This window comes from Leucopleurus acutus (assembly GCF_964270905.1).
Source record: "Leucopleurus acutus genome assembly, chromosome: 7".
Lineage (NCBI taxonomy): Eukaryota > Metazoa > Chordata > Mammalia > Artiodactyla > Delphinidae > Leucopleurus > Leucopleurus acutus.
Window position 1 is genome coordinate 22,157,444 of NC_139150.1, and position 18,171 is coordinate 22,175,614.

The 18,171-nt window shown below is 39.2% G+C and overlaps 1 protein-coding gene and 1 pseudogene across 7 annotated transcripts in view; both read left to right on the forward strand.

Moving 5' to 3' along the window:
* Positions 1-13,159, forward strand: part of ECPAS (Ecm29 proteasome adaptor and scaffold) — a 99,782-nt gene extending 86,623 nt beyond the window's left edge. For 5 of the 6 annotated variants that reach the window (XM_082842763.1, XM_082842764.1, XM_082842765.1 and 2 more), the window contains 12 exons: positions 1,053-1,119; positions 1,717-1,808; positions 1,888-1,954; positions 2,421-2,612; positions 3,280-3,488; positions 4,383-4,426; positions 4,523-4,715; positions 6,245-6,383; positions 8,306-8,411; positions 8,699-8,787; positions 10,981-11,052; positions 12,506-13,159. In XM_082842763.1, the coding sequence (XP_082698889.1) occupies positions 1,053-1,119; positions 1,717-1,808; positions 1,888-1,954; positions 2,421-2,612; positions 3,280-3,488; positions 4,383-4,426; positions 4,523-4,715; positions 6,245-6,383; positions 8,306-8,411; positions 8,699-8,787; positions 10,981-11,052; positions 12,506-12,645 (1,410 nt within the window). In that variant the 3' untranslated portion in view covers positions 12,646-13,159. The remainder of the gene's footprint in view (positions 1-1,052; positions 1,120-1,716; positions 1,809-1,887; positions 1,955-2,420; positions 2,613-3,279; positions 3,489-4,382; positions 4,427-4,522; positions 4,716-6,244; positions 6,384-8,305; positions 8,412-8,698; positions 8,788-10,980; positions 11,053-12,505) is intronic. The other variant, XM_082842766.1, reaches the window with a different exon arrangement.
* A 523-nt stretch (positions 13,160-13,682) lies between these two features.
* On the forward strand, positions 13,683-16,476 carry LOC309963771 (small ribosomal subunit protein eS25-like; annotated as a pseudogene). The gene is made up of 2 exons: positions 13,683-13,689; positions 16,065-16,476. The product of its transcript is annotated as a small ribosomal subunit protein eS25-like (transcript).
* Positions 16,477-18,171: the final 1,695 nt, after the last annotated feature.

Genomic DNA, 18,171 nt, shown 5'->3' on the forward strand with positions numbered 1-18,171 from the left:
ATTCGTTTGGGCCACAAAAATAGAACAGCCGTCATGTGTGAAATTCATTTTTTTTTCTTAAAACCTGACTTTATTTTATGTTAACTATTTTGTTTCTATGACTGCACTAATAACTTAAAACATGTAACTCATTCAGAATATAAAACATGTGACTTATATTCAGTAAACATTGTCTTACTTTTTTAGTGGAATCATTTCTGTCCCCTGGTTGCCAGGTACATGCCTTCTGGGTCCTCGTTCATAATCAGTTATTAGTGGAAATGCTCATCCAGTTACCAAGTCATGGTTGCTTAAGGTGGTGATTAGTATTTTTCACAGAGGAATCAGTAGGTATTTAGATGGAAAAATGTCTTCCTTTCCAAGACTTTTCAAGGATCAGATCCCACACCCTACACTTTGAAAACAAACAACTCACGTTTATTTCTCCTGACAAAATTAACATTTACTTGTATTTTAAAATTTTAGCATTTATAGATCAGGAGAAAGTTAGAAGTTGTCTGTAAGTTTACCACCCATAGGTTAATTGCTGTTGATATTTCAAAATGTTTCCTTCTGGTCTCTTTCTGTGCATGTGTCTTCTACGATGTCCTCTCTAATGGCCATATACTCTCTCATGTGGCTGAAATATCATTTATTTTAACCCATCAAGGAATACCTGATTTGTTTTCAGCTTTTTTGATACTAAACAAAGCGCTGTGATGAATGGTTTTGGACACATCTGAAGCTGCTTCCTTTGGTTAGATTCCTAGAACGGGAAATATTAGAACAAGGATGGACAGGATGACATGTTGCCCTCCCAAAAGATTGTACGAGTCTCCTTCTCACTTGCAATGTATGAGAGCAGTGTATACTTGCAGCAAGACCTCTGCAGGAAGTCTTGAAGGAAATCTTTGTGTTAATAATTTAAAATAAGAGTTTTACTCTTTCTAGATAGAATCTTGGAGGGGCTGTAAGGCTTTGTGTATTTCTTTAAATCTTTGACTCCTAAAACCAAGGGCTTGATAGAACATTGTGACCATCAAATTTAGACCTTTGCCTTTGTAACCCTGTAGGGAGGCTGTGCCAGTGTCATTGTGTCATTAACCACTCAGTGTCCCCAGGACCTAACACCTTACTCAGGTGAGTTTGTCAAAACCACTGGGGTGATGTTTTTGTATGGCCATGTCTTGTGTGACAAGGTTTTAAAAGGAAAAACAGCGATCATTCAGACATGCTTGTGATATCGTGTACTTTTTCTTCCCTCAAACTCTCCCACTTCTACCTTTATCTCTGTTTGCAAGAGGTACAGGATGATCAAGCTTAGCAAGTTTTTACTGTTTTATAAGTGTTTATTTCTTGGTGGTATAAGGAGGTGAGAGTATCTGCCATTCTGTACTGTATAAATGGTTTATTACCATTTATATTTAATTTTACATCAGCATTTTTCTTTGCTTGAATTGGCTTCGAGATGGGGCTGATGAACTTTATGTACCTAACTCTTGTTTTTTGCAACTGTCCCCATAATAGTCTAGATTAATTAATTAATAACAGGTTAATTTTTAATTTTATACCAGGCAAAGAAGAGCAAATGGATATACAAATGTAACATGCAAGGGTTCTAGACTACTATGGAATAAATCAGATATTAATTATAGGGTTAAGTTTGTTTTGGTCCTACGAACAGAGCAGAGCATTTGGTCAGCCAAGTATCAGATTTTTCTTCTTTGTTTCCACTAGGTAAACTCATGAGTGCTTTGCTTAGTGGCCTGACAGATCGGAACGGTGTAATTCAGAAATCCTGTGCATTTGCCATGGGCCATTTAGTTCGGGTGAGTTGAATTTCTTACTTAGTTAAGTAAGTATACTTTGATAATTATGAAGAACTGACCAGGATTGTTTCTCTTCCAGACGTCACGGGATAGCAGCACAGAGAAACTCCTGCAGAAACTCAATGGCTGGTATATGGAGAAAGAAGGTACCATTTTTCTTCCTACTTAAATTATTGTTAAGTTAGATGTAAACAACCTAATGAAACAATACAAATCAGATCTTACCCTTTCTGATTTTATGTGGTTTGCTAGGAACATTTCTGATTGATTTTACTGGTTTGTTTTGCTGTGGTACAAGTCGAGCAGTAGTCTGTTTTTCGTTTTGTTTTGTTTGTTTTTTTTGTGGTACACGGGCCTCTCACTGTTGTGGCCTCTCCCTTTGCGGAGCACAGGCTCCGGACGCGCAGGCTCAGCGGCCATGGCTCACGGGCCCAGCCGCTCCGCGGCATGTGGGACCTTCCCGGACTGGGGCACAAACCCGTGTCCCCTGCATCGGCAGGCGGACTCTCAACCACTGCGCCACCAGGGAAGCCCAGAGCAGTGGTCTGTTTTGATCAGTCACCCTAAACACAGTGAGTGTCATAAAGATTGTTTTTTTCTGCTTCTCTTTAGAACCCATCTACAAGACCTCTTGTGCTCTGACTGTTCATGCTATTGGACGGTACAGCCCTGATGTACTGAAGAACCATGCCAAAGAAGTTCTGCCTTTGGCATTCCTAGGCATGCATGAAATTGCTGATGAGGAGAAAGCAGAAAAAGAAGAATGTAATTTATGGACTGAAGTATGGCAGGAAAATGTACCTGGTTAGTAAACAGTGCCTGTGAATTAAACCTGTTTCTTAAGAACCACAGTTGAAAAGTTTAACTCATATTTTTTTATTCATAAACTTCTGTAGTTACTTTCCCGGACCTTAACAATGTGTGTCCCATTGGGTTCTCAGCCCATCCACATTTCCAAGTTCTCAGGTTGGCGCTCAGATCTCTTTTCTTTCCTCCCTCATTGCTGCCCATGTGAGAGAATAGAAACTGCCCAAGCGACGCAGGGCTTTGCTTATTTCAGTTGAGAGTGATTTTCGTGTTGCCTTGAGTATTATTTTAGAGTAGTGCTTCTCCACTCTGCTCTTCATCTTGACACACGTTAATGGACGAGAGCCCTCCCGTGGACATATCCAAGTTCATAACGTCCTGCTGTTGTCAAGATTTCTCACACCACCACCCACTTTCTCTCCCTTTCAGAGAGTGATGTGATGTAACCATTGAGAGTCACTGCTTTAGATTGATGGTCACTGACTTTTATTCCAGACTTAGAAAAGAAAAATCAGTTAGTTTACATATATATATATACACACATATACACACACACACATATATATATACACAGACACACACACACACACACACACACACACATATATATATATATATATTTTTTTTTTTGGTCACTTAAGAGTTGCTTTTAATTTTGCTTTAGGTTCCTTTGGTGGCATTCGGTTATACCTGCAGGAGTTGATTACTATCACCCAGAAGGCTTTACAGTCTCAGTCCTGGAAAATGAAAGCCCAGGGTGCAATTGCCATGGCATCAATTGCAAAACAAACCAGCTCCCTGGTACCTCCGTATCTGGGAATGATACTGACCGCATTACTGCAAGGCCTAGCTGGACGAACATGGGCAGGAAAGGTAAAGGAACCATTCATGCCCAGTTAAATTTAAGGTATCCTTAAAGGATTATGACTTCATCTTTCATTTTCTATAAAAATTAGAATGTTGTTTTGTGGGACATCAGATGGGTTGTTGTTGTAAACCAGATTTCCTAGGCAGTTGGGAAGCTTTGGGTAAACTTTGCCTGATTAAATGTGATATTTCATGAAAGTATAACCCACGTGTCCTTGAATACTGCACAGTAATGCTGGAGGTTGGTTTTTATTTATCATGTTCAGCTTTCCAAGAGAAGTCTTAAGCCAAGTGGTCACCCTTTTGTCCCTGTTGACCTCATGAACAGATCAGAATTTGGGCATATGTGAAATTGAGTAGCAAGGCAAGCTGTATCTAAACCCCGGGCTGAGGATGCCCATCTCTGGGGCCTCTGAATTAGTAAAAGTCATTTTTTATACAAGGGTGATGGTAGGTTATACACAGTGACTACTCAGTGGGGAGCGCGAGACTGTGGCATCATACACAGTCTGGTTGACGTGGTAGAAGCCAGTAGTGGCCAGTACAGAGCTGTAGATGAAGTACGCAGTAGTGGCCAGTACAGAGCTGTAGATGAAGTACGGGTCTAGGAGTCGACACAGTTCTGATTCCATTGTTGATGCTTCTGCCTCTGTGACCTTGGACAAGTTGGTTCTCTAGGCTTTATGAAATGGTGAGGAAGACAGTTATCCTGCTTCCGTGGTTTGGAGTAAAACTCTGTGGATGTGCTTGTTAAACAGTTAAGTGTGTCAAAGATATGGTGACTCTGGTTAATTTTTGTTGTCATAATTTTTAAAAATTTATGAGGTAATTATAGTCATGTACAGCGTATGTAAATGACACGTTTGCTTAATAGTATTTCCTCATCTTTCAACCCTTTAGGAAGAACTGTTGAAAGCCATTGCCTGTGTGGTGACAGCTTGCAGGTAAATGTTCCTTCAGTGAAGATGCCATTTCTTACACTGCACCTGAAAACTGCAGCCTTTATTAACTGTTGTGATGCTTTTGTATGGATCCTGCAGTGCAGAGCTGGAGAAGCCTGTGCCCAGTCAGCCTGGCACCAGTGAAATCCTCCAGGCTGTTCTGAAGGAGTGTTGTAAAGAGAATCCCAAATACAAGATTGCAGCAATCAGCTGTGCAGGGGATGTCTTAAAGGCCACCAAAGAAGACAGATTCCAGGAGTTTGCTGACATTGTCATACCTCTCATCAAGAAGGTAATGATCGCCATATCCTTTCAGGTCTGCTTTATACTTTAAAAAAATAAAAAAATTTAAAAAAAAGAAAGAAGGAAGAGATTTTCCTGTGTCCTGTTTGCATATTTTAGGAGGACTCATGTAGCTGCAAATAGCAGAAAAATCCCCAAATACCATGGCTTCACACAAGGTAGACATTAGTCTCTCACAGGAGAGTTTAGGGAGTCTGGCTCTTTGCAGCTCCCGGCTCTGCCTTCCCTGGGGTGTGGCCATTGTCTTCACGGTCCACCGTGTATCTGCATTCCAGGTGGGTGATGGCAGAGGAGATGAAGAAAGGATGAAGGATCAAAGTAGGTATGTCAGTTCTCTCTTAAGGAGAGTTCCTGGAAGCTGCTACAGGGCCCTTTCACTTCTATCCCACTGGCCAGTGCTTAGCTGGGTGGCCACACCTGGCTGCAGGTGAGGCTGGGAATAGTAGTCTTCATTCTAGGTATCCTTTTCCCCTCCATGGGAGAAGGGTGGCTGTTTTTTATTTTTTTTTAAAAAACAAAGCAGAATGATGAGTTTATTGCAAGGGTTTCATCCAGCGAGCCGGGAACCTCAAGGCCGTGGGAGCGGTGAGTTCCCGAGAGTGGTGTTGGAGTGGGCGAACAGTCCCTGTCTTGCTGCTGATATGCTCTGCCTTGAAAGGGTGTGCTGCAGCCACCCCGGGCACCCCAGAGTGGAGATAGACTCTGCCACATGCTGGGGGACTTTGATCAAAAGCAGACTTTGGTTTCATTTGGAAAATGAAGTGCTCGTTTTTAAAGGTTGGGCACTGGTTCAAAGAAAGAAGAGTATGGTTTACCTACTTACTTTTTTGTGAAACATGAAAATTTTTAAATAGCATTTTCATTCTGTTTCTTGTGTTGCTGCTAATTTGCTGTTGTAAAAAAGCTGTTTAAATAATTTCTGTTAAGAGGGAGGGGATCTGGGGATATGTGTATTCATATGGCTGATTCACTTTGTTGTACAACAGAAACTAACACAGTACTGTGAAGCAATTATACTCCAATAAAGATTTGTGAGAAAAATAAATTCAAAGTAAAATAATTAACTATCAAAAAAAAATTTCTGTTACATACATAATGATAGTGTATGACTTTGGCAGTCTGTATCATCAGCTTGCTGGACAAGTCACTTCTCTGCCTGTTTCCATATCTTATTAAGAAGGAGTTTCGATTTAGATTATTACCGGGTTCTTCCTCCTTTAATTCTGTGATTCTAATGCAAGTCTTTTTTATGTTGTGCTCAAAATACTACATATATGGTATATTTTTTTCACCTTTGCTTACAGATTCCTTTAGAGGATTTCCGAAATTTATTGGAGAGGTGTAGTACTCCTGTTACAAAATCTTTTTACAAATAGGAAAACTCATGGTAGAGACTGTAGCATTTAATTCTTGGTTAACATCTCCTACTCTGGTACCCTGATTGTTTTAATAGTATGCCTGTAACTTTGAAGGAAAAAAAAATTAAAATTTGCTTTCCTTTTTTTTGACATGTCCTAGAACTCACCTGAAAGCATTGGAGTCCAGACAACCAAAAATGAAGATGAGAATGAGAAGGAAAAGGAGCTCCAGCTGGAATCTCTGCTGGGAGCCTTTGAGGGCCTGGGCAAAGCCTGGCCCCGAAATGTGGAGACCCAACGTAAGCAGCAGAACCTGCCTTTGAAGAAGTGCTGTGGCCAGGGGTTACTTCATGACAGCGAAGGAGTTCCGTGTGACGAGTTATAGCTGCCGTGTCTTGTAGAGCCAGGCTGATTAACGGCGAGAATCATCCAGTATAAATTTTACTCCTACGTTGGCAGATAATCTCATTGACTGTTTGTTTGCTAGGGCTGCTGTAACATATAGTACAACAGACTGGGTGACTTCAACCAGGGAACTGTATTTTCTCACAATTCTGGAGACTAGAAGTCTGAGATCAAGGTGTCAACAGTGTTGGTTTCTTTTGAGCCCTGTCTCCTTGGCTTGTAAATGGCCGTCCGTGTCTCTGTGTCCAGTACGTTCTTACAAGGACACCTGTCGTCTTGGGTTAGGGCCCACACTAATGGTCTCTTTAAAACCCTGTCTCCCAACTCAGTCACATTCTGAGGTACTTGGGGGTTAGGATGTCAACATGTGAGTCTGTGGGACACAGCTCAGCCCATAACAACCATGATACATTTTATGTAGATAGTTTGACTACAAAAAGAATTCTTTCACTCTTCTTTATGGTGCTGTATTCAGAGGAATCCACGGAACTTATTAGTGGGGTCTCTTCATCTCAGAATTAATGGCCTTGTTGCCAAACCTTCAATAAGCAAATGAAATCTGTATTTCCCTGAGAAACTTGAAACTTTCTGAGAGTTTTTCAGAATTGAACATATCTTTCCGAAGGATTAAGTAAATAAACAGTAAGCCTTTACTGTTGGATTGGGTTGTAGTTAGTAGGAGTTTGCCTTGTGTTGGTTCCTGCAGGGCATCCTACATCTTAATATTCATGAATGTTATGAAAAGTATTGTTGGCTGTGATTGGAGGTTTCTAAAATCAGACTTAAAGGTTGTCTCTGAGCCTTGCCATCCTTTGTGTGAACTTCAGAAAGTATATTTGCTACGTATAGGGAGGGTTTTCCAAAAGATACAGATTTGTAAGAGGCCTTATTTCTTGGTATTATGTTATGGACTGCAGTGGAAGTCCACCTATTTGACATCATTAGGACTACTAACTTTTGCTTGATAGGTGGAAGAAGTTAAAGTAGGGAATTATATAAAAAGATGATACATACACAAAGCAGTTTTAGTATAAGGAGCAGAAATGTACCTTTGCTGGATTGGTTGTCATCTGGGGGAATGGCCAGGGCCTTTGAGGGTTTGTTCCACACTGGCTTCTCGTATACATCTTACTCATAATGTATCAGTTTCTGGTTTTGTTTCTTTATAGTGGAGAAGGAAATTACAGTCTCTTAGGAAGCAATTCAAGTGCAGAATTCTGGATTTTTTTACCCTCATCCATCTTTACATTTGTGAACCGTACTAAATTCTGCAGCATTTAAAAAATAACTACTTTGTTGAGTTTTATACTCCTGTTTCATCACTTAGCATAATATTAATTATATAATTATAATAACAAGTGCAGTTGGCATAACAGGTTTGGATAAAGCACCGTTGACTCTTGCTAAGCCTACAGCATGCAGAAGCTTGTGAGCCTCCAGAGTTCTGCTCTCTTTGGCTGTCATTCAGGGTGTTTTATGGGGAAAAGGCAGTGTGGTTTAGACTCTATGTCAGTTCCTTAGAAAAGGCTGTTGCCTTGACAAAGAACACTTATGAACAGATACATAGGATTTTGGGGGGGGGGGTGTTTCTGATCAGGGAAGTTTGTGGGAATTGGGCATAAAGTCATGCTGAAGTGTTTCCGAAATGTCATGGCTTTAATTAAAGGCATTTGTTGTTTTAATTTTTCCTCTCCCCTTCCCTCTCTCTCTCCGTCTATCCCTCTCTGTCCCTGTGTCTCTCTGTCTTCCCCTCACTTGCTCTGTCTCTTGCTTCTTCACATGCTCTGACCTGCTCTGCCCCATTCCTTTTTTCCAGGTTGTTATCGTCAAGAGCTTTGCAAACTGATGTGTGACCAGCTAAAACTCAGCACATGGAAAGTGCAGCTGGGAGTCCTACAGTCAATGAATGCCTTTTTTCAGGGGTAATTTGCTTCATAGTTCAGTCATTTATTTAACCTTCCCCTACCCCTTAGCATTTTATGTATAATCAGTGGAATTTTTCTCTTTTTTTTAAACATCTTTATTGGAGTATAATTGCTTTACAATGCTGTGTTAGTTTCTGCTGCAGTGGAATTCTTTTAAATTTTAAAACTAAAAGCTAAAGTGACATCATAAAGCAATATATACAGATAGAAATTGTTTGTGCCAGAAAGGTTTTGGAATGTTTCTTAATAACTAGTATTTGTATCTTGCTTTCTGATTTGTACAGATTAATGCTTTTAGAAGAAGAACATGCAGATCCTGAGGCTCTGGCTGAAATTCTCCTTGAAACTTGTAAATCAATCACATACTCTTTAGGTGAGTGGTAAATTGACATAGATAAGGAGTGTTCGTTCTAAAGCTCAAGGAGTTAAGCTTCAAACATTCCCTGCCTTGTGCTAGGAACTAAATTTATGGAACAACTACTGAACTCTCCTATTTAATATACTCAATATGTGCCCCCAAACGGGAATGTATTAATCTGGAACTGTAATTTAGGATTTCAACACCTAGATTAGAAAAACCTTTGTGACCAGTATTTTTTAAAAACCTGTACTTGGAAATAATTTCAAACTTACAGAAAAGTTACAATAATAATGCATGTAATACTCGTATGTCCTTTAGCCAAAGTCACCTGTTAACATTTTGCACCACTTACTTTATTACTTGCACTTCTGTATACATACTTTTTCCTCAACCATTTGAAAGTATATTGCTTACATCTTGCCCCTTTCCTCCTAAATTCTTCAGTGTGCCTTCTTTTACATACCAACTTTAGGTAGTATAACATTGATGCAATATTTTTTAACTATTCATATTCTAGGTTTTCAGTTGACTCAGTAATATTCTTTTTTTTTTTTTCGCGGTACGCGGGCCTCTCACTGCTGTGGCCTCTCCCGTTGCGGAGCACAGGCTCCGGACGCGCAGGCACAGCGGCCATGGCTCACGGGCCCAGCCGCTCTGCGGCATGTGGGATCTTCCCAGACCGGGGCACGAACCCGTGTCCCCTGCATCGGCAGGCGGACTCTCAACCACTGTGCCACCAGGGAAGCCCCAGTAATATTCTTTATATAATTTTTTCCTCTCCTCCGTTAAGGAATCCAGTCTGGAATCATTTAGTGAATTTAGTTGTCGTATCGTTGTAGTCTCCTTTAATCTGGAACACTTCCTCAGCCTTTCTTTGTCTTATGTGACATTGACAATTTTGAAGAAAAGCCTCCCCCTCCCCGCATTTAAAACTAGAATGTTTCTCATTTGGTGTTTGTCTGATGTTTCCTTGTGATGAGATCCAGGTTATGAATTCCCAGTAGGGCTGCTCTATAAGTGATGTTATGTCCTGTCACATCAAGAGGCACACAGTGTCCACCTGCCCTCGTTGGCAGTGTTAATTTTGATTACCTGGTCAAGGTACTACTCAATTTCCTCTGCTGTATGGTTACTATTTTTCCCCCTTCTGTCTGTTAAGCAGCCTGTGGAAACACACTTTAAGACCATTCAGATAACCTGCTCCTCATCAGAACTGTGTCTACTAAGCAGTCTGGGAGAAGACACTTTAAGCCCATGCACATATACTGCTCCTCTTCAAAGTGTCTCTTCTAGACTTAGCATGCATTGATGGGTTTTTCCTGAACCAGCTTTTACTAAGATGATTTTCCAACTCTAGCACTTCTTCCACATTTACCATTTGTGACAGTTGGCATCCTCTCATAAGCAAGGTCCCTCCCTCTCTTGAACTCTTTATTTATCTATTATCCATATTGATTCATGGATTCCTTTATTTTCCCCTTTGTTTATAATTATTTTCCTTAATTAATTTGTTGCTCAAATTATCCCAGATTTGGCCAGTGGAAGCCTCTTCGAGCTGTCTCCTGTGTCCTGTTGCTGTCTCGCCACCATTCTTTCAAGCATTTGCGTACTTCGTAGCATGACAGCCTGTTATAAGCTCATCTTTTGCTTCCTTTGTCTTGGGTCTGGTTGAGTGTTAGTTTTTTCAGTAAACAGTTTCACTGTGAACAAGATGCAGTGTCTAGAGTAGACACCAAGGAAGCGTATTTCAGTTGTGATTCTTGGAGGTAGCCACATGCCTTTGGATAAATAACTGGCAGCTGAGAAACTAGTCTTTACAGGGTCGGGTTGCAGCCGGGTGTCCCTGAGTTGGCCTTACCCCTGGGTGATGTAATGTTCTTGGGTAAAATGAAGAGGTCTTGCAAACCTAAAGACCTTTCTTAGGCAACTTCTAAAATGGGTCCTTTAAATATTGCCGTTTGTTACGGAGATTGGTATATTTGGCCGACAGCTTTTTTTTTTTAAAGTAAGGAATGTGGACATATAGCACATTTCAAGTATTTGATGATAAATTGGCTAAGGGAAGCTTACTTAGGAGCACATGTATCTTTCCCTGAATTTATAATTTCCAAACATCTTTCTTTCGGTAACACTAACTTAATCTTAGATGTTCTGTTTGTAAGGCTTATAAAACAAATAATGTGAACTATATGATTTTCTTCTTAGAAAATAAGACCTACTCATCTGTGAGAACAGAAGCTTTATCTGTGATAGAATTGCTGCTTAAAAAACTTGAAGGTGAGTTCTTGATACTTCTCATTGGAGGACAGGAAAGCCAGGAGACTTTATGGCATAGGTTTTAGGAACTTTTTTTATTTTCTGTTTTTGTTTTTAATAAGCATATACTCCAAAATGTAAATTAATATATTTGTACATGGAAGTGGAATATACATAGCTAAAACCTTCCAATTTTATGAAGTGTTAAATTTGGTACTCTTTTATTTTATATACTTTTAATGCATTATGAAGCTGTGGTTATCTCAGTGAAGTTTTGGTTTCCATCGTGAATCTTGAGTTAATCTTGGTTAATTACAGCAAGAGGCTGACAGTGGCAGAACAGAGCTCACTATACACATGTAAATAAACAGAATGACACACTGAAAAGCGGAGTTAGGAGAACATTTAACAATTATCTACCTGAGTTATCAAATTTGATAGCAGTTTTCTTAATCCTATTTTTTTTTTCTGTTTTCCTTTTTCTAAACCGTCTTACAAAGAAGCAGATTTCGTCTAATGGTCTGTTCTATCACTGGTAAAAGAAGACTGTTAGCATTTTCTCCAGTGGTGTATCTGTTACTGATTTCAAAAGGAGGCCTCTTTTCTTTTTTCATTTCCCTCTTTTTATTATTTTAACTACGTGGATGAAGAATGGGGAATATGGAACACTTTTCTCTAGAGCATTGTGTATCTGCTGTTTCTCCTTCTGTCTCTATCTTTGCTTAGCAATTAAAGCACCTCTCTCAGGGCTCCATAAAACAGGCCGTTTAGACTCAGCGACACTACATGTGTCATAATCCCTTTTTTCCTTGTTGAAGTAGAAGAGCTAGACACTTAGATATATCTCTGAATTCTCACAGTTTGCCAAATATGTATGAATATATTCTAGATGAGGAAAATGAAGCTAAACAGTGAGATGACTTGCTTGAAACCACATCACCAGGAAGTATCAGAACCTCATAAACAAGATTTAGGATCTGATGTACTTTATGAATTTCTAATATTTTGAGTATGCCTGTAGTTCTCTGATGCTTTTCTTAAAGGAGTAATAAAGTGTCATCTGTTCAAACTGGCTTTGCAATTATGAAATTGATTGAGGACTTTTTTTTTACTGAGCATATCTTACAAAGATATATTCAGCTCAACTGCTGAAATAGCTTTTTTGTTACTGTGTGCCCTGCCTCCATACTTCCTGCTTCCCAGTTGGCTTCAGGCTCCCTTCATTCTCTTTGTCCCACCAGCTCTGGGGACAGAGGATGAAACTCCCTGATTGGCCCTCAGGTTATTGTCAATAATTAGGCTTGGAGACAACTCTTAAACCTGTGATCATTATATACAGAACTGTTACCACAGGGTTGCTTTGCATTTATTTTGGGGATAGGATATGTGGAAGAAAAGCAGAAAGAATAGTTTTGGATTCTCTGCTTGCTTCTTCTGTAAGGATTCTTTTGTTGCTCTTTTTCTTTCCATTCAGAATCTAAACAGTGGGAAAGTTTGACATCTGAATGCAGAGTGCTCCTGATTGAGTCTTTAGCAACTATGGAGACAGACAGCAGACCTGAGCTGCAGGAGAAAGCATCGTTACTGAAGAAAACACTTGAAAATCTGGAATAAATTAGAAGGGGAAGAAACAAACAAGTGCCATGTTCATTGGGGGTTGAAATGGTGGTATTCTCTGTGGGGGAAAGTAAAGATTAATCTGTAGCATGCATCATTCCTTGGCTGAAATAAAAAAAAAATGCCTTAAATTTTGTTCCTTATTAGCTTTATTTTACTTGATGTTTTAAAAGTATCTGGGCTGAATTAAACTAAATGGAACCTTGGATATTTGAGAGGTGGTTGTAGGTGAAACTGACAGAAATAGCTGTTGAAAGAGCTAAAGGTGTTAATAAAGGAAGAGACAAAGTTGCAGAGGAAGCTGCATAAAAATCTTAGAACTGCATCCAAATTTTAAAAAGTTATTTCAGGAAGGGGCTGTATCGACTACTTAGTTTAACCCCCTTCTTTACATCTGAAGAAACAGGTTATGAGATGACGTAGCTTCCTTTCGGAGGCCTGTGCCGAGGCTGGAACCTGTGTGATGGATGACCTGCCCAGGACACTTTCTTTTACAACCTGCTGCTAATCAGTGCTAACCCTGGCCTACCTGAGAAACTCCCAAGATGAGATGGTACAGCAGTCCTGGCACCAGAACTGAACTGACCCATTATGTAAGCACCACTGGACTCTTGAAATTCAGAAGTTGAACATTGTCTTGTCATTTGTTTAGATGACTGGTTTTTAGAAAATGATTATCTACCAACCTTACAGGTTGAGAGGGAGGGAAAATTTGGTCTCCATGTAATCGTCCTCCTTTTATAAGCAGATGAAGGTAGATTGGGACAAGATTGTTCATTTTGTCTCTTACGTATTTTGCAAAACACAAACCAACAACGAAATCGTGACTGCTTGGTTTAGACCATTTATAATCTCAAAACTGTAAAGACAAATTAAAATTTTCTACCCACTTTTATGCTTACAGTCACGACTATGGGATAGAAAGGAAAGCATTTTAATTAGCCGTCTGGGAATAACCTGATACCATTCAAAGTAAATAACTGCAGCTATAGGGTTTCTTCCTTTCCTTATGCTGCTCAGGCCCCTGCCTGAGGATGTGGGGTAAGGGGAAAAAACAAATTTAACACAAGTGTTTATTCAAGTAAAAGGAGAACTCTCTAGCTCACCTTGGATTACAAGCACAAAATTGGCGTACACTCAATACTGACCCCTTACTGACATTAACACCAGGGTGGAAACTCCGTGTTATTATTTTTTGTGGTCTCTATTAACCGAAGTATTTAAAATTTTCTTGACTGTGACCCATAGTAAAACTAACTTTTTTTCATCATGACCCAGAGCAATGTGTGTGGGGTGGAGGGGAGGGAGGGAGGGAGAGAGAAAGAAAGAATGAATATAAAATCTTTAACTGAAATAAAATGTTTTGTGAAATGGTACATTACTATGTGTGACCTGCTTTGATCCCTCCCCGCCAACTCCCCACCACCGTTTTGAATGCTCTTTCAGACCCACTAAATTCATTTCCTGACTCATAAATGGGTTGTTATTCAGTTTGAAAAACACTGCCATAGATAGTACCTAAACCTAGCTGCATATGCTATGTTCTGGGGTTGCTTCTGTTTGGAAAAGGGGTTTACAAATGAAAATTTAAGTGTTTATTACCAAAACATCCTCTTAGCTGGTACTAAATATAATTGTGAGTTTTAGTAGCATCATGAATTTTAAGTAAACTATCGTGGACTTCCACTTGAGAGTGGTGTTTGCTTGGGGAAAAAAAAGCAACTCTGGGTGTTTTTCAGAAAGCTTGCGTCCTCATAGGACTTGGTGTTTTCCAGATCTGTATTTCCCCATCCATGAAGTGCTGTCTGACTTTCATTTACAGTACCTGGGATACTCTTCCTAGGCAAGAGTGCCACGTAGGTCAGGTATTGTTGGAAGGTAAGAGTGTAAGGGCAAGAATTGTGCTCTTGGCCTGTATCAAGTTTAAAACCTCATCAGATTTTATGCTTTTTAAACTTTTTGTTATTCAATATTGGGAATTTCCCATGGTGCTGAGAGAGGTGCTAAGATACTTGAACCTTAGTGCTTAGTGCTGTTGAATTTATTTGTTTTAGTTTTCTAAGCACATTTCTAAGTTTTACACTTAACTGCCTTCATCTTGACCAGCCAAGTCATTTGTACAACTAGTAACGTTAACTATGGTCTCCCAATGCAGCTTGTGTTGGTGTGCATGGGCACACGTATTTATTTAAAAGAGTTAATAACTGAGAGTTTGTCATTGTGGAATGTTGATATTAGTGAACAGATGGCAAAAGGACCCGTGAACATTTATATCTTTGGCCTTCATTTTCCAAAGCTATGTGGAACAGATTTTTATTATTTTTTTCCCTAGGAATATTCAGTGCTACTTGTCATATAGGCAGCTGATTTAGAGAGTCTACTGAATTCCTTATTCCTGGAATATATATCGTCACAAATTTATTGATATGTGAAAAGGAGGTACCTGAAATTTGGCAATTGGAAATCAAAACAAAGTATCAAATTGTCTTTTTGGTGATAAAGAGCAGCCATTTCTTTAATGAATGTTTGTGTCTAATTTACAATTGCCGGTGTGTCTGCCTGTAATACAGTGTACCTGCGCAATAAAACTGATTGCCACCAAATCCCCACTGCTTTACCCTTCCATCTTTTACTTGTGTATTCACTAATGAGAAGAGAAAAGAAAAAAAGATGTGACCTTGCTGGTCTGTGCTCTAGTAGCATTTGCACTGTATGAACACTGTCTGCCCGTTGGGGGAAGTTTCTATCTGCTGCTGCCACAATATATTCATGCTGCTTGTGAAGTACAGGGAGTTATTTTGACATTGGCACTCATTGTAATGTACAAACTGTTGTTAAATGGATGTATATGTAACAGATTTTTGTATTTTATATGCAAAGTCTTCATAGAATCCTCTGCAATATGTACTAAGCTAGCTAAGCATGTGGTAGTCTTGAAAGGAAAACTCCTTCCCATGCCCAAGAAGATATTAAGTGGTAAATAAAAGCTGCATGATCAGTTCTTTGAAGTGGTGCATTAATTGTTACTGGTTCTCTGGGAAAATAGTTAACTTCCAAGGCATTGCCTGGTTATACTTTAAAGACCAAAAAAAGCCCTACGGCATGCAGTATTCTGAGCTACTTCTACCAAACAGAAATTGTTGTCTTAAGTGTCTGGGAGTTCCAAGGCAAAACACAAACAGAGGCAAGGCACCTGAATAATTACTGTTAAATGCTTAGAGAGAAGCAATCATTGAAAGATTGGATTTTTTGATATAGGTAATCCCTGATGAACACATAGAAACAACAAGCAGTTCTGCTTTTGGTTAAGATTAACATACATGGCTATGCACATAAAACATCAGAGCTCTAGGTACATCCTATGTTGTAAATAGCCAAACAGATTTTAGGCTGTGGCTTTTTGTCCGACATCTCAGCGAGGCGCAGTGGTAGCAGCTGCTCTCCCGGCTTCGCTGTGTCGCCCAAGGACGACAAGAAGAAGAAGGATGCCGGAAAGTCAGCCAAGAAAGACAAAGACCCAGTGAACAAATCTGGGGGCAAGGCCAAAAAGAAGTGGTCCAAAGGCAAAGTTCGGGACAAGCTCAATAACCTAGTCTTGTTTGACAAAGCAACATAAGACAAACTCTAAAGAAGTATCCAAACTATAAGGTTATAACTCCAGCTGTTGTCCCTGAGATACTGAAGATTTGTGGTTCCCTGGCCGGGGCAGCCCTTCAGGAGCTCCTTAGTAAAGGACTTAGTAAACTGGTTTCAAAGCACAGAGCTCAAGTAATTTACACCAGAAATACCAAGGGTGGAGATGCTCCAGCAGCTGATGAAGACGCGTGAACAGGTCCCACCAACTGTATATTTTGAAAAATAAAACTTTATTAAATCAAAAAATTATTTTTAGTCTGTGGAAGATATGCTTGAAGGTGAGAGATACCTTGCTTTTTCTCTCATAGCAGCTAAAAAGCCTAAGCTGCTCCCTTCTATGCGTTTCCTCCTTTTTCCCTTCAAGCTAGTACCAGATTATTTGATTAGAATAACAACTGGTTTTTAAAAAGTGGAAAACCCACAACTAGAAATATGAAAATCACTAAAGGAAAAATCTTATTGGTAAAGGCAAATATACAGTGAAGATAGTAAATCAACCACATATAAAGCTAGTATGAGCATTGAAAGATAAAAGCCGTGAAATCATCTATATCCACAATAAGTTGAGGGATACACAAAACTGTAAAATGTGTCAAAAATAGTGAACGGGATAGCTCTGATAGTTCTCTCGTAGCATCTTTATTATAAAGCAGAATCTAACACCATTGTAAAGCAATTATACTCCAATAAAGATGTTAAAAAAATGTAAACGTGGAGGCGGGTAAAAATGCAAGGATGTTAAAATGCATTCAAACTTAAGGGACCTGCAACTTAATCACATATATATATATACACACAGATTGCTATATATAAACCTCATAATAACCACAAACCAAAAATCTGTAATAGATACACAGAAAAGAGAAAGAAATCCAGGCATAATATTAAAGATAGTCATCAAATCACAAGGGAAGAGAACAAAAGAAAAAGAAAGGAACAAGAAAGCTACAAAGACAACCCCCAAACAAAATGTCAAAAGTACATACCCATCAATAATTACTTTAAATGGACTAAATGCTCCAATTGGAAGACAGAGTGGCAGAATGGATACAAAAACAAGACCCACATATATGTTGCCTACAAGAGACGCCAGATCTAAAGATGCACACAGATTGAAAATGAGGGAATGGAATGAGGTATTCCTTGCATGTGGAAACGAAAAGAAAACTGGAGTAGCAATAGTTACATCAGAAAAATTGACTTTAAAACAAAGACTGTGACAAGAAACAAAGAAGGACATTACATAAGGATCAAGGGATCAATCCAAGAGGAGATACAACAATTGTAAATATATATGCACCCAACATAGGAGCACCTCAATACATCAAGGAACACCTAATACATAACGTACACCTAAAACACCTAACATAGGAACACCTAAATACATAAATCTTAATAGATATAAAGGGAGAAATCAAGAGTAACACAATAATAGCAGGGGATTTTAACACCCCGCTTAATAATTTTCATATATAACGTACAGCAGTGTTAATTATATGTTGTACTTTATATTCCCAGTACTTATTTAACTCATAACTGTCAGTTTTTACCTTCATTCAATTTTCCTACCTCCCAGCCCCCACCTCTGGTAACTACATATCTAATCTCTTTTTCTGTGAGTTTGTTTGTCTTTGAAGTAAAATTGACCTACAACACTATGTTAGTTCCTGGTGCACGGCATAATGATTTGGTATTTCTGTACATTACAAAATGATCACCAGGATAAGTCTAGTTACTATCTGTCACTGTACAAAGATGTTATATTGTTATTGACTTATTCCCCACACTGTACATTTTATCCCCATGACTCATTTATTTTGTAGCTGGAAGTCTGTACCTCTTAATCTCCCTTACCTGTTTCTCTCATGCATCCAACTCCCGTCCCCT